General features: G+C 45.6%; 1 protein-coding gene across 3 annotated transcripts in view; it reads right to left on the bottom strand.

The window, feature by feature from the left end:
* fbxw8 (F-box and WD repeat domain containing 8) overlaps positions 1-24,782 on the bottom strand; it is a 68,076-nt gene continuing 43,294 nt past the window's right edge. For all 3 annotated transcript variants that reach the window (XM_079517146.1, XM_079517147.1, XM_079517148.1), the window contains exons 10-13: positions 21,291-21,418; positions 5,334-5,507; positions 1,850-1,966; positions 1-186 (exon numbers count right to left, since the gene is read on the bottom strand). In XM_079517146.1, coding sequence (XP_079373272.1) covers positions 21-186; positions 1,850-1,966; positions 5,334-5,507; positions 21,291-21,418 — 585 coding nt within the window. In that variant the 3' untranslated portion in view covers positions 1-20. The remainder of the gene's footprint in view (positions 187-1,849; positions 1,967-5,333; positions 5,508-21,290; positions 21,419-24,782) is intronic.

The raw sequence follows: 24,782 nt of genomic DNA, 5'->3' as shown, positions 1-24,782 counted from the left end.
TCGTAAGGCACCACCCTGTGTCAGTGGGACGGCTGAGCGCCAGACAGTATGTCGTAAGGCATCGATAGACCGATGTTGTAGTTGTAGCCGTGGTCCTCTGCGTAGTTGGACCTGCAGATGGGCAGGATGTGATCCTGCGACGTGGCCTCCTCCGAGAAGTCATAGTAAGAGACGACGCCTCTGTGTCTGGAACGTAGAAAAACACAGTCGTAAAGACGTGATGTGATAGAAACTTGAATTTGTATCAAGCAACCAAGAAAAACACCACTCTACTCCGAGTCTCTCTCGCGTGACTGAACTTCTCACCCTATCTCTAAGGGAGATGCCAGCCACCCGTCGGAGAAAACTCATTTCGGCCGCTTGTATTCGCTTGTACCTTATTCTTCGGGTCATCATGACCCACACTTCATGACCATATATAGAGTAGGAACACTTCATGACCATAGGTGAGAGTAGGAACACTTCATGACCATAGGTGAGAGTAGGAACACTTCATGACCATATATAGAGTAGGAACACTTCATGACCATAGGTGAGAGTAGGAACACTTCATGACCATAGGTGAGAGTAGGAACACTTCATGACCATATATAGAGTAGGAACACTTCATGACCATAGGTGAGAGTAGGAACACTTCATGACCATAGGTGAGAGTAGGAACACTTCATGACCATAGGTGAGAGTAGGAACACTTCATGACCATAGGTGAGAGTAGGAACACTTCATGACCATAGGTGAGAGTAGGAACACTTCATGACCATATATAGAGTAGGAACACTTCATGACCATAGGTGAGAGTATGAACACTTCATGACCATATATAGAGTAGGAACACTTCATGACCATAGGTGAGAGTAGGAACACTTCATGACCATAGGTGAGAGTAGGAACACTTCATGACCATAGGTGAGAGTAGGAACACTTCATGACCATATATAGAGTAGGAACACTTCATGACCATAGGTGAGAGTAGGAACACTTCATGACCATAGGTGAGAGTAGGAACACTTCATGACCATAGGTGAGAGTAGGAACACTTCATGACCATAGGTGAGAGTAGGAACACTTCATGACCATGGGTGAGAGTAGGAACACTTCATGACCATAGGTGAGAGTAGGAACACTTCATGACCATAGGTGAGAGTAGGAACACTTCATGACCATAGGTGAGAGTAGGAACACTTCATGACCATATATAGAGTAGGAACACTTCATGACCATATATAGAGTAGGAACACTTCATGACCATAGGTGAGAGTAGGAACACTTCATGACCATATAGTAGGAACACTTCATGACCATATATAGAGTAGGAACACTTCATGACCATAGGTGAGAGTAGGAACACTTCATGACCATATAGTAGGAACACTTCATGACCATATATAGAGTAGGAACACTTCATGACCATAGGTGAGAGTAGGAACACTTCATGACCATATATAGAGTAGGAACACTTCATGACCATGGGTGAGAGTAGGAACACTTCATGACCATGGGTGAGAGTAGGAACACTTCATGACCATATATAGAGTAGGAACACTTCATGACCATAGGTGAGAGTAGGAACGAAGATTGCTCGGTAGACAGAGCACTATAATAATAATAATAATAATAATAATATAAACCCCCAGAGAGTAGGGTGGAGGACCAGAGACCTGCGGTGAGCTGTGAGGTCGTCATCACTGATGCATGCTCCCCGGGGTGACTCCCCGGGGTGACTCACCTGCGGTGAGCTGTGAGGTCGTCATCACTGATGCATGCTCCCCGGGGTGACTCACCTGCAGTGAGCTGTGAGGTCGTCATCACTGATGCATTCTCCCCGGGGTGACTCCCCGGGGTGACTCACCTGCGGTGAGCTGTGAGGTCGTCATCACTGATGCATGCTCCCCGGGGTGACTTCTCATCTGGGACGTTGGCCGTTATCAGCGTGCTGCTGTTGAAACGCACATGCCTGACAGGATGCCTGCATGGAAGGCAAAAAGGATGCTTTAAAATGCAGTGGTCCGCGGACCACCAGTGGTCCTTCTAGGGGGTCCCAGGTGGTCCCCAGCTACATGACGGAGAGTTGGTAACCAAATGGTAGCGGATTAAGAGTGAAAAGTCAACCGATAATTCCCAGTAGGTTACTTATCAAGCCGGGTCTACTGCACATGCTGGGAGCCTACTGAGAAGGACAAGCCTCCTCATACCCTCCCCTAAACATAACCGCAAGCACGCAGCAGCGCGGTCCCATAGGGATGCGAATCTTTGGGTGTCCCACAATTCGATTCGATTCCGATTCTTGGGGTCACGATTCAATTCAACTCGATTCTCAATCCAAAAACGTATTATCCAAAATTTATTCTAAAGCATTTTTTTTCCAGATTCGAAACTATTCTCTATTCAAAATGATTCTCGATTCAATACTACAATACAATACAGCTGTGCTGAACTGAAGTGACTAGTACTGACTACAGTAACTTGAAAATGACTGAAGACATGATGTTTATTGTGATTAGGGTAAACTTACATTTCATATCACAAACACCATGTAGTGAAAACCCCTGTAACTGTAAGCAAAAAAATATATAATCTAAAAAGATTTTTTTTTCTCGATTTTTGGAAATTATGAATCGATTTTGAATCGTTAACGGCATTCGCGGTTCTAATTCGAATCGATTAGGTCCCAACCTTAACGCATGTTCGCCAAACCTTAATCCGGTTGTTTTCATTTTATCAATGCCAATCTCAGCCGGTAAATAGCCAATCTACGTACAACACAATGTTGAACTATTTTAAAATTAGCCTGGGCACCATTCCATTTCGGATTCATGAACCGGTCGGGAGCGGATGATATCGCTATGTCATGTTGTAGTATTGTTTTGTAGTCAGCAATCTTCCGGAACTTCCTTTCCCCTCAAACCGATTTTTCTCAATAAAAGCTACAGGCTACGAGAGCTTTTATTGTTATTCTTCCGGTTTGAGGGAAAAGGAAGTTCCGTTTGATTGTTCCTGCCTGATGACTACAAAACAATGACTACAACATGATGTAACGATATCATCCTGATGATTACAAAACAATACTACAACATGACGTAGCGATATCATCCTGATGATTACAAAACAATACTACAACATGACGTAGCGATATCATCCTGATGACTACAAAACAATGACTACAACATGACGTAGCGATATCATCCTGATGACTACAAAACAATGACTACAACATGACGTAATGATATCATCCTGATGATTACAAAACAATGACTACAACATGACGTAATGATATAATCCTGATGATTACAAAACAATGACTACAACATGACGTAACGATATCCTCCTGATGACTACAAAACAATGACTACAACATGACGTAGCGATATCATCCTGATGACTACAAAACAATGACTACAACATGACGTAATTATATCATCCTGATGACTACAAAACAATGACTACAACATGAAGTAATGATATCATCCTGATGACTACAAAACAATGACTACAACATGACGTAACGATATCATCCTGATGACTACAAAACAATGACTACAACATGGCATAGCGATATCATCCTGATGACTACAAAACAATGACTACAACATGATGTAGCGATATCATCCTGATGACCACAAAACAATGACTACAACATGATGTAGCGATATCATCCTGATGACTACAAAACAATACTACAACATGACGTAATGATATCATCCTGATGACTACAAAACAATGACTACAACATGACGTAGCGATATCATCCTGATGACTACAAAACAATGACTACAACATGACGTAGCGATATCATCCTGATGACTACAAAACCATACTACAACATGACGTAGCGATATCATCCTGATGACTACAAAACAATGACTACAACATGACGTAACGATATCATCCGGATGACTACAAAACAATGACTACAACATGACGTAGCGATATCATCCTGATGACTACAAAACCATACTACAACATGACGTAGCGATATCATCCTGATGACTACAAAACAATGACTACAACATGACGTAACGATATCATCCTGATGACTACAAAACAATGACTACAACATGACGTAACAATATCATCCTGATGACTACAAAACAATACTACAACATGAAGTAACGATATCATCCTGATGACTACAAAACAATACTACAACATGACGTAACGATATCATCCTGATGACTACAAAACAATACTACAACATGACGTAACGATATCATCCTGATGATTACAAAACAATACTACAACATGACGTAACGATATCATCCTGATGACTACAAAACAATGACTACAACATGACGTAGCGATATCATCCTGATGACTACAAAACAATGACTACAACATGACGTAGCGATATCATCCTGATGATTACAAAACAATGACTACAACATGACGTAGCGATATCATCCTGATGACTACAAAACAATACTACAACATGACGTAACGATATCATCCTGATGACTACAAAACAATACTACAACATGAAGTAACGATATCATCCTGATGACTACAAAACAATACTACAACATGACGTAACGATATCATCCTGATGACTACAAAACAATACTACAACATGACGTAACGATATCATCCTGATGATTACAAAACAATACTACAACATGACGTAACGATATCATCCTGATGACTACAAAACAATACTACAACATGACGTAACGATATCATCCTGATGACTACAAAACAATACTACAACATGACGTAACGATATCATCCTGATGACTACAAAACAATACTACAACATGACGTAACGATATCATCCGCTCCAGACCGGTTCACGCGGCACTTTTGGAACAGAGACCAGGCTTTCCTCCGAGGTGGAAAGCCTGGTGAGGCCGAGGTTATTTTAAAATAGTTCAACTAGCCGATCTACATCGACACGTTGTGGGCTTGCAGATTGGTTATTTTAACTATTTTAACTGGCTTATGGCCAGCCTAATTAACAGTGGATTGTGCCTTCTGCCTGCACTATTCATATGTTTAATTTGTCATTTTAATGCCAATAGAAAAATCTGTGATATACACACTGCATCTCATTCTCACACGGCAATCCTATAGTATTATACCCAGTCCTGATGGTGGCGGTAACGTCACCATCATGCCGATTTTGACCAAATAGAGCGAATCTGGCGATGCCACTTCCGGTTTAAGGAATCACAACATCCGGGACTAGTTTGCACGCGCGGATTTCGGCCGGTTTTAGGTAGATTACATCGGCCGTTAGCCAAACAAGCTAATAGTTGCTACATTTTGTTATATTAAAATGTTTTTCAAAATAGTAAAAAAAAAGAAGCCAAATAAGTTTAGGGATAAGGGGTCCCACTCACGTGTTGTGCATCTCCCACAGCTTGGCTCCCATCCTCATCTCCCACACGCAGACCAGTCCCTCGCCGCCGCCGCTCACCACCTTCCAGTCGTCCGCCTGCACCGACGTCACGCCCAGGTGGTGGGCGTACAGGGAGGCCACGGAGGCGCCGGTGCGCAGGTCAAACACCCGCACCCTGCATGGAAGGAAGCACGGAGAAACACCAGGACAATAAATGGCAAAGAAAGAATGTATGTGGAAGAGGAGGCTGAAACACAGCAATCATAATAATAATAAGGGTAGTAATAATAATAATAATAATATTAACCCATTCTGGACGGGAACCCCTTTTGGTGTTTTAACTAAGCATTATGTTATACTTTAGCTATTGAAAAATAGCAGATCTACAAGCTTGTAGGTCTGCTATTTTTGAAATGTCGTGAAAATGAGTCACAAATCTTTGAATATATATTCTTTCAGAAGACTTTTTTTTTATTTCACCGTCAGGCCTAAATGGGTTAATAAATAATAATAATAATAATAATAATTATAATAATAGAAGGAAAAGGACAAAATTAAATACAATAAAATACATTCTCCAAATGATCTCACAGGCCAGATATTATTTCTGGGGGCCAGTTTTGGCCTGCGGGCCACCTGTTGCCTTCCCCTGTCCTATACGTTAATGACAGGGGAAACTGCCGCCATCGCTGCGCCTGGATCAACTCTATGCGACCTTACCAACAGTTCAGCAATGAGAACAATAGTACAGCATAGGTCATTTACAAGTGGCCGAAATGAGTTTTCTTCGACGGGTGGCTGGCATCTCCCTTAGAGATAGGAGAGACTCGGAGTAGAACCGCTGCTCCTTCGCCTGGAAAGGAGCCACCTTAGGTGGTTCGGGCATCTGGTTAGGATGCCTCTCGGGTGTCTCCCTAGGGAGGTCCTCGACGCACGTCCCACTGGGAGGAGACCCCGGGGCAGACCAAGGAAATACATCGACTCACTGGCCTTGGAACGTCTCGGAATCCCCCAAGAGGAAGTCACTAATGTTGCCCTGGAGAGGGAAGTCTGAAGCTCTCTGGTGGAGCGGTTGCCCCCGCGACCCGACTACAGATAAGCGGTTGAAGATGAATGGATGGATGGAGGTCATTTACAGTCCAAAACTGCCCGACTCCCACATCCTGTCCTCACTGGTGTGTGACTCTAGTGGACACCACGTCTCCACGGGAGTTCACACATCTGAAAGAGTGCTTTCATTTCTAGACAATACCACTATTCTCCCTTTAAAGGAACTACAAAGAGCACTTTGTGACCAGTGGTGGAAAGTAACTAAGTACTTTTACTTAAGCACTGTACTGAAGTTTGAGGTATTTGTTTGTGAGAGTACTGTATGTCAAATTTTCATACTCCACTATACACTTCAGAGACAAATAATTGTACTTTTACTCCACTACAATTATTACTTTAGTTACACATTAACAACTTCAGCCCTGTACACATTTTTGGCCATTTGTTTTTACACTTGCTGAAAATAGCCGATCTACAAGCTCACAACGCGTCGCAGCGTGACGCGTTGTGAGCTTGTAGATCAGCTATTTTCAGCATGCAACCAAGTGTAAAACCACTTATACTGGATCTCTGGTCCATTATAGTCCCTTTCAAACATTCTAGTCTAGTTTTTTTTACGTGTTGACGAAATGGTCAATAATATTTAGTTAGTCATCATAGCTTAGTTTTCATTTAATTTTCCTCTGTGAAAAAAAGGTAGTCGACCTGATACTGTATCGGTATCGGAAAAGTATCGGATCGGCCCTTATTTGGTCATATCGGTATCGGCAAATAAGCCATCGATCTGACACAGGGGTAAGGGGTTTACACTATGCCAGTCTAACCACCGATCTGACACAGGGGTAAGGGGTTGACACTATGCCAGTCTAACCACCGATCTGACACAGGGGTAAGGGGTTGACACTATGCCAATCTAACCAGCGATCTGACACAGGGGTAAGGGGTTGACACTATGCCAGTCTAACCACCGATCTGACACAGGGGTAAGGGGTTGACACTATGCCAGTCTAACCACCGATCTGACACAGGGGTAAGGGGTTGACACTATGGCAGTCTAACCACCGATCTGACACAGGGGTAAGGGGTTGACACTATGGCAGTCTAACCACCGATCCGACACAGGGGTAAGGGGTTGACACTATGGCAGTCTAACCAGCGATCTGACACAGGGGTAAGGGGTTGACACTATGCCAGTCTAACCAGCGATCTGACACAGGGGTAAGGGGTTGACACTATGCCAGTCTAACCACCGATCCGACACAGGGGTAAGGGGTTGACACACTATGGCAGGTAAATAAAATGTTGGGACATGTGGAGTTTGCTTTGGAGTTTCCCCAAACTGCAAGTGCACATTTGAATGAGGAGTCTGCTATATAAACACGACACGAGATACAGTATATAGCTAGATAGCTATAATTAAACAGTATTCCCGGTCAGTGGACTTCAAAATAAGATATTGTTTTCTTTTTGTATTATTATAAATATTATTCTCTGGTATCGGTATTCGGTATCGGCTAACACAGAAATTGTGGTATGGGGATCGGATCGGAAACGAAAAAAGTGTATCAGGAGACCGCTAATTATTAGACATGGACGAAATCCACCCTGTTTTCAGGGTTGGTTGGTGGTGAGTTTCATGAGCCCGGCAGGCCCAACCAAACGGGCCTCGTATGGCCCGGCGGGCCCAACCAAACGGGCTTTGTATCGGCTCCATCTGCTGCGATGGCAAGCTTTATTATTGGGTCCCAGTCAAGAGCATCATCCAGGACCTGGACCCCGGCCTCCGTCCACCCAGCAGCACTCCACCCTCTTTCTCCCCCAAAATACTTCATTACCATATAATCTCATTCATTTGGAAAGGGGGGTGGGGGTGAGGAGGAGGAGGGGGTGGTCGAGTTGCAGAGAGGAGAGTGGGCTTATTTAATTTCCGTTCCCCCGGATGGAAAAAAGAAAAAGAAAAAGACTAAAGCAATCAGGGCTGATCAGCTAAACGAGAGCAGTGGGCTGTGGTCTGTGTGCTCGCCTTGCTGTGTAGAGTGGCATGACGTGATGGGACCGCACGTTTTAACCCATTTTGGGCGGGAACCCCTTTTGGTGTTAGAATTATGTTATGCTTTAGCTATTGAAAAATAGCAGATCTACAAGCTCATAGCGCGCCACCGAGTGGCGCGCTACGAGCTTGTAGGTCTGCTATTTTTTTTAAATCGTGAAAATGTGGCGCAAAGCGTTTTTAACTCAAATCTTTGCTTCTGGGGGGTCCCTGGAACAACATATTTTCAGATGGGGGTCGGTGGCCAAATACATATAATTCTAGGGGTCCTTGACATGAAATATTGAGAACCACTGATACAGAAACATGAGGTTTTTCAGCAAAAAATACATTTTTAAAAAGACATTTTCAAAATTTCAACGTCAGGCCTAAATGGGTTAAGCGATGAGGATTAAACATTACTGGCAGCCGCTGGGGAACAATAACTCTGATATCGCCGGCGAACCCGGCTGCCAGTGGCCAATTAACTAACCACTTTCAACCTGGTGTGTCCCTATTTTCTGGGCATGTTGATCTTATTATCCATCCATCCATCTTCAACCGCTTATCCGTAGTCGGGTCGCGGGGGCAACAGCTCCACCAGCGAGCTCCGGACTTCCCTCTCCAGAGCAACATTAGTGACTTCCTCCTGGGGCGATCCCAAGAGACGTTCCAAGGCCAGTGAGTCGATGCGTTTCCTCCAACTGCGCCTTGCTCCTCCCAGTGGGACGTGCCTCGAGGACCTCCCTAGGGAGACGCCCGAGAGGCATCCTAACCAGATGCCCGAACCACCTAAGCTGACCCATACTATATATGTGGTAAAAAGGTTTCCAGATTGCATGTGGACACGCTAGGGCATTCACTTCTAGTCATTTTTACTAGTTGACTAGTTTACTAGTAGACTAGTTGTTTAACTACCTATTATGTAAAAAAGAAAAGAAAATTGGAAATAAATAGTTGTACATTTAAAAACTGTGTACATTGGTGACTATAACTATAATCTACATGATCTTCAGGGCAATAAAATCGGGGGAAAAAACTAAAAATATGTTTTTGTATCAACTAGTCAACTAGTACCAACAAGGTCGACTAGTGGATTTACTAGTCGACTAGTTGCTTAATGCCCTCCTAGGACACGCTAGTGAAATGAGGCCTACTGTAGGCTGAGGCGCGGACACTCATACCGCGTGTGAAACAACTTGGTGAAACGACCGTATAGTTGCCACCAACCTCCCACCCCAGTAGAGATGCATGCCTCCCTTTCTCCCTGGAAATAAAATGTCTGGGTTTCCGAGGCTACATGCCTCCTCCAGCACTCAGAGGAACACATTGTTGTGGCTGCTGGGAGCTGCTATAACCCACTCACTCTGTTCCACTGCTTTGTTCAGAGAGAGAGAGTCGCTGCCTTAGAGAGCCACCTGCCCACTCTTTCACTTTCCGTCATTCCCTCCCTCCTCCTTCTGCTACATGTCTCGTCTGGTCCATGAGTAAGGCTATGGACCAGAGCTACATCCCTACCTGCTTTCTCTGCACCATTTAAGGCCGTTTCCAAATGTTAAAATGTAAAAGACCAATATTATTATGAAGAAAACAAGATGTTAATACCTCTAAACCAAATAGAATAAAGTTTACCTTCAGAAAAGGCGTTGTTTATGGCTTCTGAATGTAGGTCTTTTAACATGTAATGTCTATGGAGTGACGTCACGTCAACACCACTAGGTCTGGAAAGGGGGCGGGGAAGGGCTGTGAGACAGGCCTATTGGCTGCAACTATTCATAGTTATATGTATAGTCTACATATATACGACATATAGGCCTATATGTCAACATTTTAATGGCTTAAGTAAAACACTCCCAAAAAGAATGTAGTCTCTGTGACACATCTAGGGGCCACAATCTGCATTCAAAGATGTCCCTAGAAGCTTTGTCATTGGTCGAAAAAAAACCCGGTCGAAATGACTAACCAATCAGGAAGTAGACAGGCAAAAGACAGGCAAGAGATGGGACAAATTTCACTGTGGTAACGTGTGCGACAAATCGTACAACTTTGACTTTAACTTTGATATAAATATATTGACAATTTCGTCAACAAATAAAAAGTGGACAAAAGATCCAGATCCAGTAAGTAAAAGACACAAGTCATTTTACACTTGGTTTGCATGCTGAAAATAGCCGATCTACAAGCTCACAACGTGTCGCGCTGCGACACGTTGTGAGCTTGTAGATCGGCTATTTTCAGCAAGTGTAAAATCTGTCATTCCGACAGCATTAAGGCCCGCCAAAATACATTTTAGTCGACTAAATTCTTGTGATATTTAGTCGACTAAAACTAGACTAAAACATTTCACATGACTAAAATGTGCCTAAAACTAAAAGTAAATTGTATTCAAAAGACTGACTAAAACTAAAATCGAAAATGTGTTGTCAATTTGTTGTCAACACTGCCCGCCATCCAACCTTTCCCCGTTTTTCGCTCAGATGCCCCCGATCAGGGGGGGGGGGGGGGGGGGGGGGGGGGGATGCCCCCGATCAGGCACCCATCCAGGGGTTGCATTAGTCCACTGGCATTATGCCACCCCGCCTGATGGTGGCACCGATTCCATTTGTCCCCCATTAGTACAGCCAATCAGACAAGGCCAAGATGTCATGGCCAAGTTGTTCCGCCGTCTCTCTGTCTCTCTCTCCCCCCCCCCCCCCCCCCCCCCCCCCAACAACAGGCCAGGACTTACAATATCACCAGAGTAGAGTAGAGATTGAGACAAACAATCAAAGAACAAAGAGGCTGAAAAAGATTAACTTGGGATTGCGGCAGTATTGAGTTCACCAGTTCCCTCCTCCTGCATCTGGTCTCTCTCAAGCAGAAACCATGAACCCGGAAGCAGCAGGACAACAATCTGATATCTACATAATAATTTTGAGTTGTAGTCCTGTTAGGTTGTGTTTACATTAGAGTTGTAGTCCTGTTAGGTTGTGTTTACATTAGAGTTGTAGTCCTGTTAGGTTGTGTTTACATTAGAGTTGTAGTCCTGTTAAGTTGTGTTTACATTTGCCACTGTGGCAGCGCTTCAATACGTCACCAGTCTCGCGTTGATCCGGCCCTATATCGCTCCGATCAGCATTATTTTGTTCGGAGCGCATCGTCTCTGCCCGAGAGAGACCAGATGGGAGCAGGAGTTGGAACTCACTGCTGCCACCAGCTGGCGGAGTCAGGTTAGACAAAGATGACTCTAGCTCTGCAACCTCAATTCCTCTTCAATCAACCCCTTAAACAGCATAGATTGTGTTGACTGACTTGGTTCCCTCCTGTTTCTCTGCACACCAAGGGCTATATCTTGACTTGCGCCACCCCTTACCTTATCCCTTAACTAATTTACCATTTTGAAAAACCTTTTAAAATAGTTCAAATAGCCGATCTGCAAGCTCACAATGTGTCGATGTAGATCGGCAAACATGAACAATTTTACAATGTTTTTCTTTCAAAAATAATAATAATAAAAAAGGCAAACTAATTTAGGGGCAAGTGGGTAATAAGGCACTGACAAAAGAATAGGGCCCCAAATCTCTTCACCGAACATTAGCCAACCCGTTAAATAGTCCAACAGACAACATCTCTGTTCCTCCCCCTGACAACCACAAGGAGGCAGCGTATCTCCCTGCTGCACGCCCACCCGCGCATTATGGCCAGGCCATCTCGTCTCAGCGCCATTACCGGGGGGTCGATAGCTTTAAACCATTCAGGACGGGAACCCCTTTTTAGTGTTTTTAAGGATTATGTTGTACTTTAGCTATTGAAAAATAGCAGATCTACAGGCTCGTAGCGCGGCACAGAGTGCCGCGCTACGAGCCTGTAGATCTGCTATTTTTGAAAAAACGTGAAAATGTGTCGCAAATCTTTGAATATATATATATTCGTTTTTAACTCAAAGCTTTGCTTCTGGGTGGATATGCCTGGAACAACATATTTTCAGATGGGGGTCCGCCGCCAAATACAAATAATTCTGGGGGTCCTTGACATTAAAAAGGTTGAGCACTGTAGCAACTCATAATGTAATAACTGCTGATAATGTAATAAGGGCTCATAAGGGCTCATAATGTAATAATTTAAATGTAATAAAAACTCATAATGTAATAATCAGCTCATAATGTAATAAAAATATGAGCGCATAACGTAATAACAGATATTTCTATAATGTAATAATGTAATAATGTGTTACGTTATGAACGAACACATGGCAGTTCATAATGTAATAAAAGTTCATAATGTAATAATGGCCCATATTGGTGAGAAAAGTCTTACACTGTCATATTTATTACTTCTGTTGACAAATGTAGACTTTCTTATGGCCCATATAGTCTTACTGTCATATTTATTACTTCTGTTGACAAATGTAGACTTTCTTATGGCCCATATAGTGTTACTGTCATATTTATTACTTCTGTTGACAAATGTAGACTTTCTTATGGCCCATATAGTCTTACACTGTCATATTTATTACTTCTGTTGACAAATGTAGACTTTCTTATGGCCCATATAGTCTTACTGTCATATTTATTATTTCTGTTGACAAATGTAGACTTTCTTATGGCCCTTATAGTCTTACACTGTCATATTTATTACCTCTGTTGATCTTATGGTCCATATTGTTGAGAAAAGTCTTACACTGTCATATTTATTACTTCTGTTATCATGTCAGTAACATGGCCAGTGATCAGTATCTTCGGGTTACTTCAGTAACCTCAGTTAGATAAGAGAGAGAGAGAGAGAGAGAGAGAGAGAGAGATAGTCATATGGGGTCCAAGCCAATAGATGGTGCAGGCACACAGCCTAACATACACTCACAGAACAATTCTATTGGGTTTTGAACTGTCGCTCAAGGCGCGGTTGTATACCCCACCCACCTGGTATATAACCTGAGGTCCGCCCTCAGCGCGTCATTCCTATCAACCTGCTTTCTGACAGAAGGGCGACTTAATGACTCTCTCTCTCTCTCTCTCTCTCTCTCTCTCTCTCTCTCTCTCGTCACTTATCTAACTGTGGTTACTGAAGTAACCCGAAGTTAGCTTAAGTCCCTCTCGGAGAGAGTCGTATGGGGAACATAACGCTCCCGTATGATCGCCCTTGGCTGATAGAAAGATCGACCCTAGGATCATCTCTTCTAGAGAGAGACTAACGCAAGCGGTGGCTCATAGAGTACCATCCCTGCACGTTCACCTAAAGAGACATACACTATGATGATGTCCTTGACCCAGGGGCTGACAGCTCTGCCGTTCCAGCTGCCCTGGTCAAGAAACATGGTCATCCATACCCACGGTCAGAGGCCAGAAGGGACCTATTGACCAAAACCAGTCAGACTGTCTGACTCAAGGAGCGGCAACCTCCAGGACTGCATGTCCCAGGTTTGCTGGGGGCCAGGTTATAATACGTGGCGAAAGTCGATGGAGGCGACCAACTCGCCGCGGCACAGACATCTTGAATCGGGACTCCCTTGGCCAAGGCCCAGGATGTGGACAAACCTCTCGTAGAGTGTGCACATAGACCCTCAGGGGGCTCAGTACCACTTGAGGTATAGGCTAATCTTATAGCCTCCACAATCCATTGCGAAAGTCTCACCTTCGAAATGGGTTTAGCCTTCCATTGAGAACCCCAGGCTACAAAGAGCTGCTCACCCAGCCTGAAGGGGGCAGTCCTTGACCTGTACACTTTCAGGGCCCTCACGGGACAGAGACAGTGTAGTCTCCTGTCCTCCACCGATGAGAAGGGAGGGGGATGGAAGGACGTGAGGTCCACAGGCGCGCAGCCTGAGGGGAAGGTCTTAGGTAGAAACGAAAGGTTCGGTCTAAGTGTGACCCTGGTGTCATTACCGCTTAATCTCAGGCAACTGGTCTGAGGTGCGTAACTCCTTTCATGAACTGACGGATCAGCAGGTGTTCACTGACTGGTCTATTGTTCATACCAACATGATAGGCCGCTATGGCCGCTAGGTTGACTTTGACTGAGGAGAGGCCCAGACCCCTGTCCAGGAACTCCTGCAGGAAAATCAAAATGTTCCTCACAGATGCTTGAAAGAGGAAGACCTCTTCCTGTCTGTTCGAGCACCAACGTTCAAACACATGCCATGCTGTGTTATAACGTCGTCTGGTGGAGGCAGCCCTGGCTCCGAGCATCGTTTCTACAACATTCGGAGGCAGGCCAGTCGCTTCCAGCGACACCCTTGGGCCAAACCCAGAGATCTAGGTCCTGAGGACGTGGGTGAAAGATCTCTCCTCCTACTAGCAGTAGCTCTGATCCCTGAGTCCGGCAATCCGTAGGCAGGTCTCCAGTGGAAGTTTGCAGCCTGTCTTGAACATGGCTACGCACTTCAGGAGGTCGTTGACTCTGTCCCGGCTCAGTTGTGCCTTGTAGGAGACAGAGTCCATGCCTATGAAATCCGTGGATTGGGTAGGTTCGCTTGGTTTATCCTGAAACCCAGTGAGGTCACATGGGACACAACCCGAGTTGTGTTCCTGGTTGCCTCCTCTGCTGAGTCCGTACATAGAAGCCAAGCGTCGATGTAGCTGGCCACCCTCAGACCTAGACGTCTCAAGGCAGGGCGGCCTCCGTGCAGCGGACGAACACTCTGGGACTGAGAAACATCCCGAATGGGAGGACCGTGTTCTCGTAAGCCTTTCCCTGGAACCCAAACCGCAGGAACTTCCTGTGAGGTGGGTATATAGGGATGTGGAAATAGGCGTCTTTTAGGTCTATGGACGTGAACCAGTCGCCTGGAGCGTACCAGCGACTTGGCCGTCAGCATCTTGAACTGGAAAGACTTGAGATGCTTGTTGAGTATCCGTAGGTCCAGTATAGGACGGAGGCCTCCCCCCCTTTTCTTGACCAGGAAGTAGCAGGAGTAGAACCCGCTGCGACTCTGGGCCAAGGGTACCTCTATGTCTGGGGGCGGTGTTCCCTGGTGGACCAGGGAAAAATTGGGATGACCGTCTCCCCAGTGGCGTTCTACTACACCACTGACCTCATGCCGTGCCGCACTGCGTCGGGGAGCCCATGGGGCTCCCGTGGCAGTGGGCTCATGTCCCCCCCTGTGTTATTGTTTTGTTGTTTTTTTTGTTTTGTGGCAAGGCCTTTAATACAGAAAATACAGAAAAAGCTGTATTTGTGTAAACAATATCCAGGGACCTGGCTACAGGCCCTCCTGTGCCATGGTCCGTAAGCACTTTGCGGGCGGACCGGACGTGCAGTCCGAGACTGCTACGTCGGGTGATGGGCCCGGTGCGTGGGGGGAGGGTCGGGTGCGTGTCACTTAGACTGCTGGTCCTTGTTGGGCTTGGCGGTGCCCTTCCTACGACCGGTCTGGGGGCGTGTGTCGTGACGGCGCTGGACTCCGGGGCGTCGTTGTCGTCCATCTTTATCACCGGGTGGGGCTGGCCTGGAGGGGTCCCGGGCCCCATCAAACCTGTCAAGACGGGGACGCGGGCCCTGGCGAGCGTTCCTGTTGCCTACAGGATGCTGTTGGCATTGAGGAGGACGAGGAGGCTGGCGAGGAGGTTGTCCCTGCGCACGACCCTGAGCGCGGGGACGCACGGCACGGGGGACGAAGGCCGCAAGGGCCTCGCAGCCTGGTCGCTGTACTTCCACGGAGCACGTTGAGGGCCATCCTCTCTCTGAAGAGGCCTCCGGGGATGATGGCACCCTCCGAAAGCTCTCCCCGGGCATCGGGATCCAGTTCGGGTGAAGCTTTTGGCCACCTGATACGCTCGGAGTTGATGGATGGACTTCTGCCAGTTGTTCAGGGGTAGGGGTGTCGCCCATCTCCTGAAGTAGAGCGCTCTGGGAACCCTGGAGTAGGGCCGAAGCATTGAGATGCTTGCCGGACGCTACTACGAGGGCGTAGTGTTTGGCGTTTGCCGCTGCGGCCTCTCTCTCACGCCTGTCAGAAAGGACGGGGTCGCGCGTCAATGGCGGGGGGAGGTGGGGTTGAGGAGAAAGGCTCCTACTATGCGGTCAATGGCTGGCAGCTTGTCGAAGCCTTGGGAGGGCATCTCGACCGTGTCCAGAGGGACATGAGAGCGACACGGAGTAACCGGAGGAGCCATGGGCTACTTCCAGCTAGCCGTGTAGTGTGCTCTAAAACCTTGGGCCAGGGGAAGCAGGATCCTGCGGACCGGCTTCTTGGCCAGAGGCCTGGCGGAAAAGATCCAATAGCTCTCTGTCGTCAGCTGGTAGGGGAGGGTCGGCGGCGGGGGTCGCTTGGGCCGGGGCATCCTCGGGTCGCGGTCCACTATGACCTCCTCTGGAGGGTCATCTCCATCCGGGCGTCGGCCTCATCAGCTACGTCGGCAGTGTGGTCACGGTCGTCGTAGCCTACTTCGTCCAAGGCCCTGTAGTTGTCCAACGGTTCCTGGAATGGTGGCAGCTCATCCATAGGCTGCTCCTCATCCAGTAGGTCACCCATTCCTGGTCGTCGGCCAGGAAGAGAGGGTGGAGGTCGTCAAAGGACTGAGAGCGGGGCCCAGTGGGCCAGGCGGCGTCATAGAAGCCCCATTGGGGAAAAAGGTGCGTTGGGGAAAAGGTGCGTTGGGGAAAAAGGTGCGTTGGGAAAAAGGTGCGTTGGGGAAAAAGGTGCGTTGGGGAAAAAGGTGGGTTGGGGAAAAGGTGCGTTGGGAAAAAGGTGCGTTGGGGGAAAAGGTGTGTTGGGAAAAAAGGTGCGTTGGGAAAAAGGTGCGTTGGGAAAAAGGTGCGTTGGGGAAAAAGATGGGTTGGGGAAAAGGTGCTTTGGGGAAAAAGGTGCGTTGGGGAAAAAGGTGCGTTGGGGAAAATGGTGCGTTGGGGAAAAAGGTTTGTTGGGGAAAAAGGTGCGTTGGGAAAAAGGTGCGTTGGGGAAAAAGGTGCGTTGGGAAAAAGTCCCATTGGGGAAAAAGGTGCGTTGGGGAAAAGGTGCGTTGGGGAAAAAGGTGCGTTGGGAAAAAGGTGCGTTGGGGAAAAAGGTGCGTTGGGGAAAAAGGTGGGTTGGGGAAAAAGGTGCGTTGGGAAAAAGGTGCGTTGGGGAAAAAGGTGTGTTGGGAAAAAAGGTGCGTTGGGAAAAAGGTGCGTTGGGAAAAAGGTGCGTTGGGGAAAAAGATGCGTTGGGGAAAAGGTGCTTTGGGGAAAAAGGTGCGTTGGGGAAAAAGGTGCGTTGGGGAAAATGGTGCGTTGGGGAAAAAGGTTTGTTGGGGAAAAAGGTGCGTTGGGAAAAAGGTGCGTTGGGGAAAAAGGTGCGTTGGGAAAAAGATGGGTTGGGGAAAAGGTGCTTTGGGGAAAAAGGTGCGTTGGGGAAAAAGGTGCGTTGGGGAAAATGGTGCGTTGGGGAAAAAGGTTTGTTGGGGAAAAAGGTGCGTTGGGAAAAAGGTGCGTTGGGGAAAAAGGTGCGTTGGGAAAAAGTCCCATTGGGGAAAAAGGTGCGTTGGGGAAAAGGTGCGTTGGGGAAAAAGGTGCGTTGGGAAAAAGGTGCGTTGGGGAAAAAGGTGCGTTGGGGAAAAAGGTGGGTTGGGGAAAAAGGTGCGTTGGGAAAAAGGTGCGTTGGGGAAAAAGGTGTGTTGGGAAAAAAGGTGCGTTGGGAAAAAGGTGCGTTGGGAAAAAGGTGCGTTGGGGAAAAAGATGCGTTGGGGAAAAGGTGCTTTGGGGAAAAAGGTGCGTTGGGGAAAAAGGTGCGTTGGGGAAAATGGTGCGTTGGGGAAAAAGGTTTGTTGGGGAAAAAGGTGCGTTGGGAAAAAGGTGCGTTGGGGAAAAAGGTGCGTTGGGAAAAAGTCCCATTGGGGAAAAAGGTGCGTTGGGGAAAAAGGTGCTTTGGGAAAAAGGTGCGTTGGGGAAAAAGGTGCGTTGGGGAAAAAGGTGCGTTGGGGAAAAAGGTGCGTTGGGGAAAAAGGTGCTTTGGGAAAAAAGGTGCGTTCGGAAAAAGGTGCGTTGGGAAAAAGATGCGTTGGGAAAAAGATGCGTTGGGGAAAAGGTGCGTTGGGGAAAAAGGTGCGTTGGGAAAAAGGTGCGTTGGGAAAAAGGTGTGTAACGAAGACTCTGACTAGGACGTTGGGCTATATGACATATGACATGTTTAGTATGACAATCCCTATATTTGGGCCCAAGCCGACCTAGTGCTGATATCAGATAGATATGGTAGAACCATATATGGATAGATCTAACTGGCTTAGTCATCGTGACAAGCCTGGTCGGAGAATATATAGAGGGTCGGCTTCAGGGAGAAGGCAGAAGTTGAAGCATCCTGGTTTAAGTTCTAACCGGACACCACTGCGGGGGTCCTAACCTAAGTAATCACCAATAGAGCCTTGAGCTATTTTATAGGTGCGTTGGGGAAAAAGGTGCGTTGGGAAAAAGGTGCGTTGGGGAAAAAGGTGCGTTGGGAAAAAGGTGTGTAACGAAGACTCTGACTAGGACGTTGGGCTATATGACATATGACATGTTTAGTATGACAATCCCTATATTTGGGCCCAAGCCGACCTAGTGCTGATATCAGATAGATATGGTAGAACCATATATGGATAGATCTAACTGGCTTAGTCATCGTGACAAGCCTGGTCGGAGAATATATAGAGGGTCGGCTTCAGGGAGAAGGCAGAAGTTGAAGCATCCTGGTTTAAGTTCTAACCGGACACCACTGCGGGGGTCCTAACCTAAGTAATCACCAATAGAGCCTTGAGCTATTTTATAGGTGCGTTGGGGAAAAAGGTGCGTTGGGAAAAAGGTGCGTTGGGGAAAAAGGTGCGTTGGGAAAAAGGTGCGTTGGGGAAAAGGTGCGTTGGGGAAAAGGTGCGTTGGGGAAAAAGGTGCGTTGGGAAAAAGGTGCGTTGGGGAAAAGGTGCGTTGGGGAAAAAGGTGCGTTGGGGAAAAAGGTGCGTTGGGGAAAAAGGTGCGTTGGGGAAAAAGGTGCGTTGGGGAAAAAGGTGCGTTGGGAAAAAGGTGCGTTGGGGAAAAAGGTGCGTTGGAAAAAGGTGCGTTGGGGAAAAAGGTGCGTTGGGGAAAAAGGTGCATTGGGAAAAAGGTGCGTTGGGGAAAAAGGTGCGTTGGGGAAAAAGGTGCGTTGGGAAAAAGGTGCGTTGGGGAAAAAGTCCCATTGGGGAAAAAGGTACGTTGGGGAAAAATGTGCGTTGGGAAAAAGGTGCGTTGGGAAAAAAGTCCCATTGGGGAAAAAGGTGCGTTGGGTCATAAATATGACAGTGTAAGACCATATGGGCCATAAGAAAGTCTACATTTGTCAACAGAAGTAATAAATATGACAGTGTAAGACTTTTCTCACCAATTTGGGCCATTATTACATTATGAACTTTTATTACATTATGAACTGCCATGTGGTCGTTCATAACGTAACACATTATTACATTATTACATTATAGAAAAATCTGTTATTACGTTATGCGCTCATACTTTTATTACATTATGAGCTGATTATTACATTCTGAGTTTTTATTACATTTAAATTATTACATTATGAGCCCTTATGAGCCCTTATTACATTATGAGCAGTTATTACATTATGAGTTGCTACAAGCACCACTGAAACATGGGGTTTTCAGAAAACATTTAGAAGCCTTTTTTTTTTTTTTTTTTTAATCGGCCTCAGATCCAAATGGCTTAACGAAAATAATCTGAGGGAGAAGAACAGGAGGACGGGCTGTGTTTTCAATTCTCCGTTCCAACTACCTACTTCAGTGCCTGATGGATTCGGGGCTGAATGGCCGCCGTGGGATCGCTCTTGGACGAGGCGCGCCTGAGCCTTTTCTGGAGCTGCCAGCGTGTGTGCTGTGCTGTGGGCTAGTGAGACTGTGTGTGTGTGTGTGTGTGTGTGTGTTGTGCTGTGGGCTAGTGAGCGGAGAGCACATGAGAACGGCTCTTTCATGTTTGAGAGAGAGAGAGAGAGAGAGCCAGGTTATGGATGTGTGGCAAGTGTGACTGTGTGTGTGTGTGTGTGTTCCATCACCGAGGGTCATTTGTCTGGGAGACAGCAGGAGGCATAAGCTAGCGGGCTCAGTCCAATCCAGTGGTCAAGCAAGCGCGCACACACACTCACACGCACGCACACACTCACACACACACACACACTCACACACACACACATTACTCAAGCGACACTGGGCAACAAAAGCACGCAATGCCTGGCTTCCCAATATTCCTGTTCCCTTTCAGCAGGAATTCTGAGGCTTTGTCTCTCAAGGTGAGCCAGAGAGACGCACGCGCGCGCACACGCACACACACACACACACACACACACACACACACACACACACACACACACACACACACACACACACAGGGGTGTGAAGAACAAATGGACTGAGCGGTGCTTTGTTTTTCTCACATTCTCTCTCAGCACCTGTTCTGTTCTGTTCTGTTCTGTTCTGTTCTGTTCTGTTCTGTTCTGTTCTGTTCTGTTCTGTTCTGTTCTGTAAAGTAAAGTAAAGTAGGAGCCAGACCGGTGTTTGTCCTTTTGTGTGGGTGTACATGTGGGTGTGTGTCTGGGTGGGTGTACATGTGGGTGTGTGTCTGGGTGGGTGTACATGTGGGTGTGTGTGCACACGGCTCAGCATTATCCCATTTTGGGCAGGAACCCCTTTTGGTGTTAGCATTATGTTATGCTTTAGCTATTGAAAAATAGCAGATCTACAAGCTCATAGCGCGCCACCGAGTGGCGCGCTATGAGCTTGCAGGTCTGCTATTTTTGAAAAATCGAAGAACGACTGACATAGAAACATAGCTTTTTCAGAAAACGGTCAGGATGTAGAAGACATTTATAGAATCTGATCTCAGGTCAAAATGGGTTATAGCCAGCCAGTGTGAGCTGCGTGCGTGCGTGCGTGCGTGCGTGCGTATGTGTGTGCGTGTGTGTGGAGCTCCTACCTGCGGTCTTTGTTGCCGCAGGTCAGCAGGTGAGGTGGGTCGTCTCTCAGGTCCAGGCAGGTGAAGTCTCCCGGCGAGTTGCCCACACACGCCACCGACTGTCCTGTCTCTAGGCTGTAGACCTGGATCTGACGCACGCACACACAGTCACGCACACACACAGTCACGCACGCACGCACACACACAGTCACAGCACAGGATACATAAAGTTATACATGCACACAGATAGGCGAGAGACGTGTGCACGCACACACACTCTTTCTCTCTCTCTCTCTCTCTCTCCCCACACTTTTGAATCCAGCATGGTAGAACTACTGAATAATTCATGCCATTATGAATTTCCCTAGATGCCCATTAGAAGAGTGTATTGTGGCTGTGTGTGTGTGTGTGTGTGTGTGTGTGTGTGTGTGTGTGGTCACACACTGTTAAAAAGAAGCCCTTGGAGAATCCCTGACTCGTTATCTGTCTGGAACGCTAGACTGGATCACGTAATTTTCGTTCCCTTCCTCTCCAATCCCGCCGTCCCTTTAATCTCCTCTGGGAGTCACCAACATCCTTAGTAGTAGCTTGGAGTCGGGCTTAGCATGCATTAGGGCTGTGAATCTTTGGGGGTCCCACGATTCGATTCCGATTATTGGGGTCACGATTCGATTCAACTCCAAAAATTTTTTAATTCAAAAGCATTTTTTTTCCAGATTCAAAACGATTTTCTATTCAAAATGATTATCGATTCAATACATAGGATTTCATCACAATCTACTCCAGTTTTGAACTGAAGTGACTACAGTAATTTGAAAATGACTGAAGACATGATGTTTACTGTGATTAGGGTGAGCTTACATTTCATATCACAGACACCATGTAGTGAAAACTCCTGTAACTGTAACCAGAAAAAAAAAAAAAAAGATTTTTGGAAATTATGAATCGATTTTGAATCGTTCATAACGGAATCGCGATTCTAATTCGAATCGATTTTTTTTGACACCCCTAGCATGCATGGTGCTCTGAAATGTTAGCGGAGGTTGTGGCAAAATATGCAAAACAAAATGCTTACCACTAGTCACCACTAGCTTTCTTCACAGAGATGTGTTCATAAAGGTGTCTACTATCACATATCAATTTGTTCCAAACCAACTCCCTTGGGAAACTTGGTTGGGAGCCAATCAAAGTTGGGGCACCCGGAGGGCCTATAAAAGCAGGAAATTGTAAAAATTGGCCCATATGAGCTTGTGAGATGTGTAAATACTTTTTTTTGGGGGTCTGCTATTTTTGAAAAATCGTGAAAATGTGCCCTGGAACAACACATTTTCAGATGGGGGTCAGCGGTCATATATATTTGGGGTCCTTGACATGAATATGTTTGAGAACCACTGACATAGAAACATGGGCTTTTCAGAAAACTGTCAGGATTTAGAAGACATTTTTTTTTAATTTCGACGTCAGGCCAAAATGGGTTAACTGATTTAACAGAAACGGAAACACTTCATGAAACACACCTGGAGATGAAATCACATCGCATTTTCGTAAAATGAAAATGCGAAAATGTGATTTGCTTTTTGCTTGTTTCATCTCCAAGTGTGTCATTCTATGACCGACTGGAAAAGCAAAAGCAAATCACGTTGCATTTTTCATTTCCAAATCGTACACACGTCAATTTGAAAATGAAAATGCAATGTTAACCCATTTTGAGCTTGAACGACTGACATAGAAACATAGCTTTTTCAGAAAACTGTCAGGATGTAGAAGACATTTTTAGAATCTGATCTCAGGTCAAAATGCGTTAATTGCTTTTTCATTCTGTCATAGAATCAGCACACCTGAAGATGAAATGTAAATGCTATTGTATTTATATATATATATATTCACTTAAATGTGTTCATTATCTGAAGGTTAAAAAGCATTTATCATATTTCTTTTGAATTTTCTACATTGCATTTTCATTTTTATTATAGTCCACTAATTAACAGGGCATTTATTTTTGTTGAAAATCAAATTATCTTTTATTTATAATTTTAATTGTATCATAGAATGAGCTCATCTGCAGATTAAATGTAAATGTTATTGCATTTTAGATTTATTTTTGTCACAAAAAGATACGTTAATGACCTGAAAATGAAAAAGCATTTCCGTTATTTCAATTGACTTATCGTATAATTTGCCATTTCATTTCAATTTTGGAAGCGTTATGCTACCATAGTATGTTTCACATCGATTTGTTGATGCATAAAACATTGTGTTGTTAATAAGAAAAACGTACTTCTTGATTATTTGATTCATGGTAAAAAAAAAAGGATGCCAGAATGTCCCCAGACAGAAATCATAGCGAAATAGCATTTATTGCCTTTTGTCCTGTGTGAAGCTCACACACCAGACCTTTGGTCTGGTATTGCATATTAACTTTGTTATCTTTGGTGTTCCTATCGAGTACAATCCCATGTTCCCATGAGTCAGACAGGCATATTGTACATATCAAACACAAAGGGTTGTTTAATTTATTGCCGTTTGCCCGCCAGGAAGAATTGTTTGGGATCAGGGCTCCAACAAAAAGGTCATGGCATGACATTTAGAATGGAGTGAATCAATCCACAGTGAATACATTACATGCTTGTTGTTGCATTACAACGTTGGACACTTCCTACAAAACCTGGGATCCGTATTTGGATGATATTGGACCAATGTTGTCTACCACTATAATGAGCAGGTTTCCTTACCAGGTCTAGCCTGCTTTTTAATCCATTTTGGGCGGGAACCCCTTTTTTTGGTGTGTAGCTATTGAAAAATAGCGCGGCAAAGCAAAGTTCTTTGTTTACCCAGGGTGAATGGACTAAGCTCGAGATGCTTGTTTACAGCCAGACCCTGCTCATAGAACATTTCATGGTAGGGGTTCAATGCCTTGCTCAAGGGCACTTCAGCGGTGGTAATTTTAACGTGCCGGCCCGGGGATTCGAACTGGCGACCTTCCGATAACAAGACCGCTCCGCAAACCGTTCGGCCACCGCTGCCCAAACACAGAGTGCCGCGTTACGAGCTTGTAGGTCTGCTATTTTTGAAAAATCGTGAAAATGTGGCGCAAATTTGGAATATATATTCTTTCAGAGCAAACATTTTTAACTCAAATCTTTGCTTCTGGGGTGGGGTCCCTGGAACAACATATTTTCAGATGGGGGGGTCGGCGGCCAGTTACATATAATTTTCGGGGTCCTTGACATGAAATAGTTTGAGAACTAAATCATGAAAGTTTTTCAGAAAACTGTCATGATTTAGAAGGCATTTGTAGAATCGTCCTCAGGTCTAAATGGGTTAATGTTTTAATAGTTTGGTGCCCTCGATAACTGTAGGCCATATACAAACATACCTGTATATAGTCATTCTTTATTTTATAGATCATATGGTTTTTGAGTGGTGCAAACCACTCCAATAACCAGCTTTGTCTGTACCCGTGTACCCGTGTCTGTACCCGTGTACCTGTACGTGGGGCCATGTACAGGTGAG

The sequence above is a fragment of the Electrona antarctica genome, assembly GCF_951216825.1.
Source record: "Electrona antarctica genome assembly, chromosome: 12".
Lineage (NCBI taxonomy): Eukaryota > Metazoa > Chordata > Actinopteri > Myctophiformes > Myctophidae > Electrona > Electrona antarctica.
This window is presented reverse-complemented; position numbering and strand designations above follow the sequence as displayed.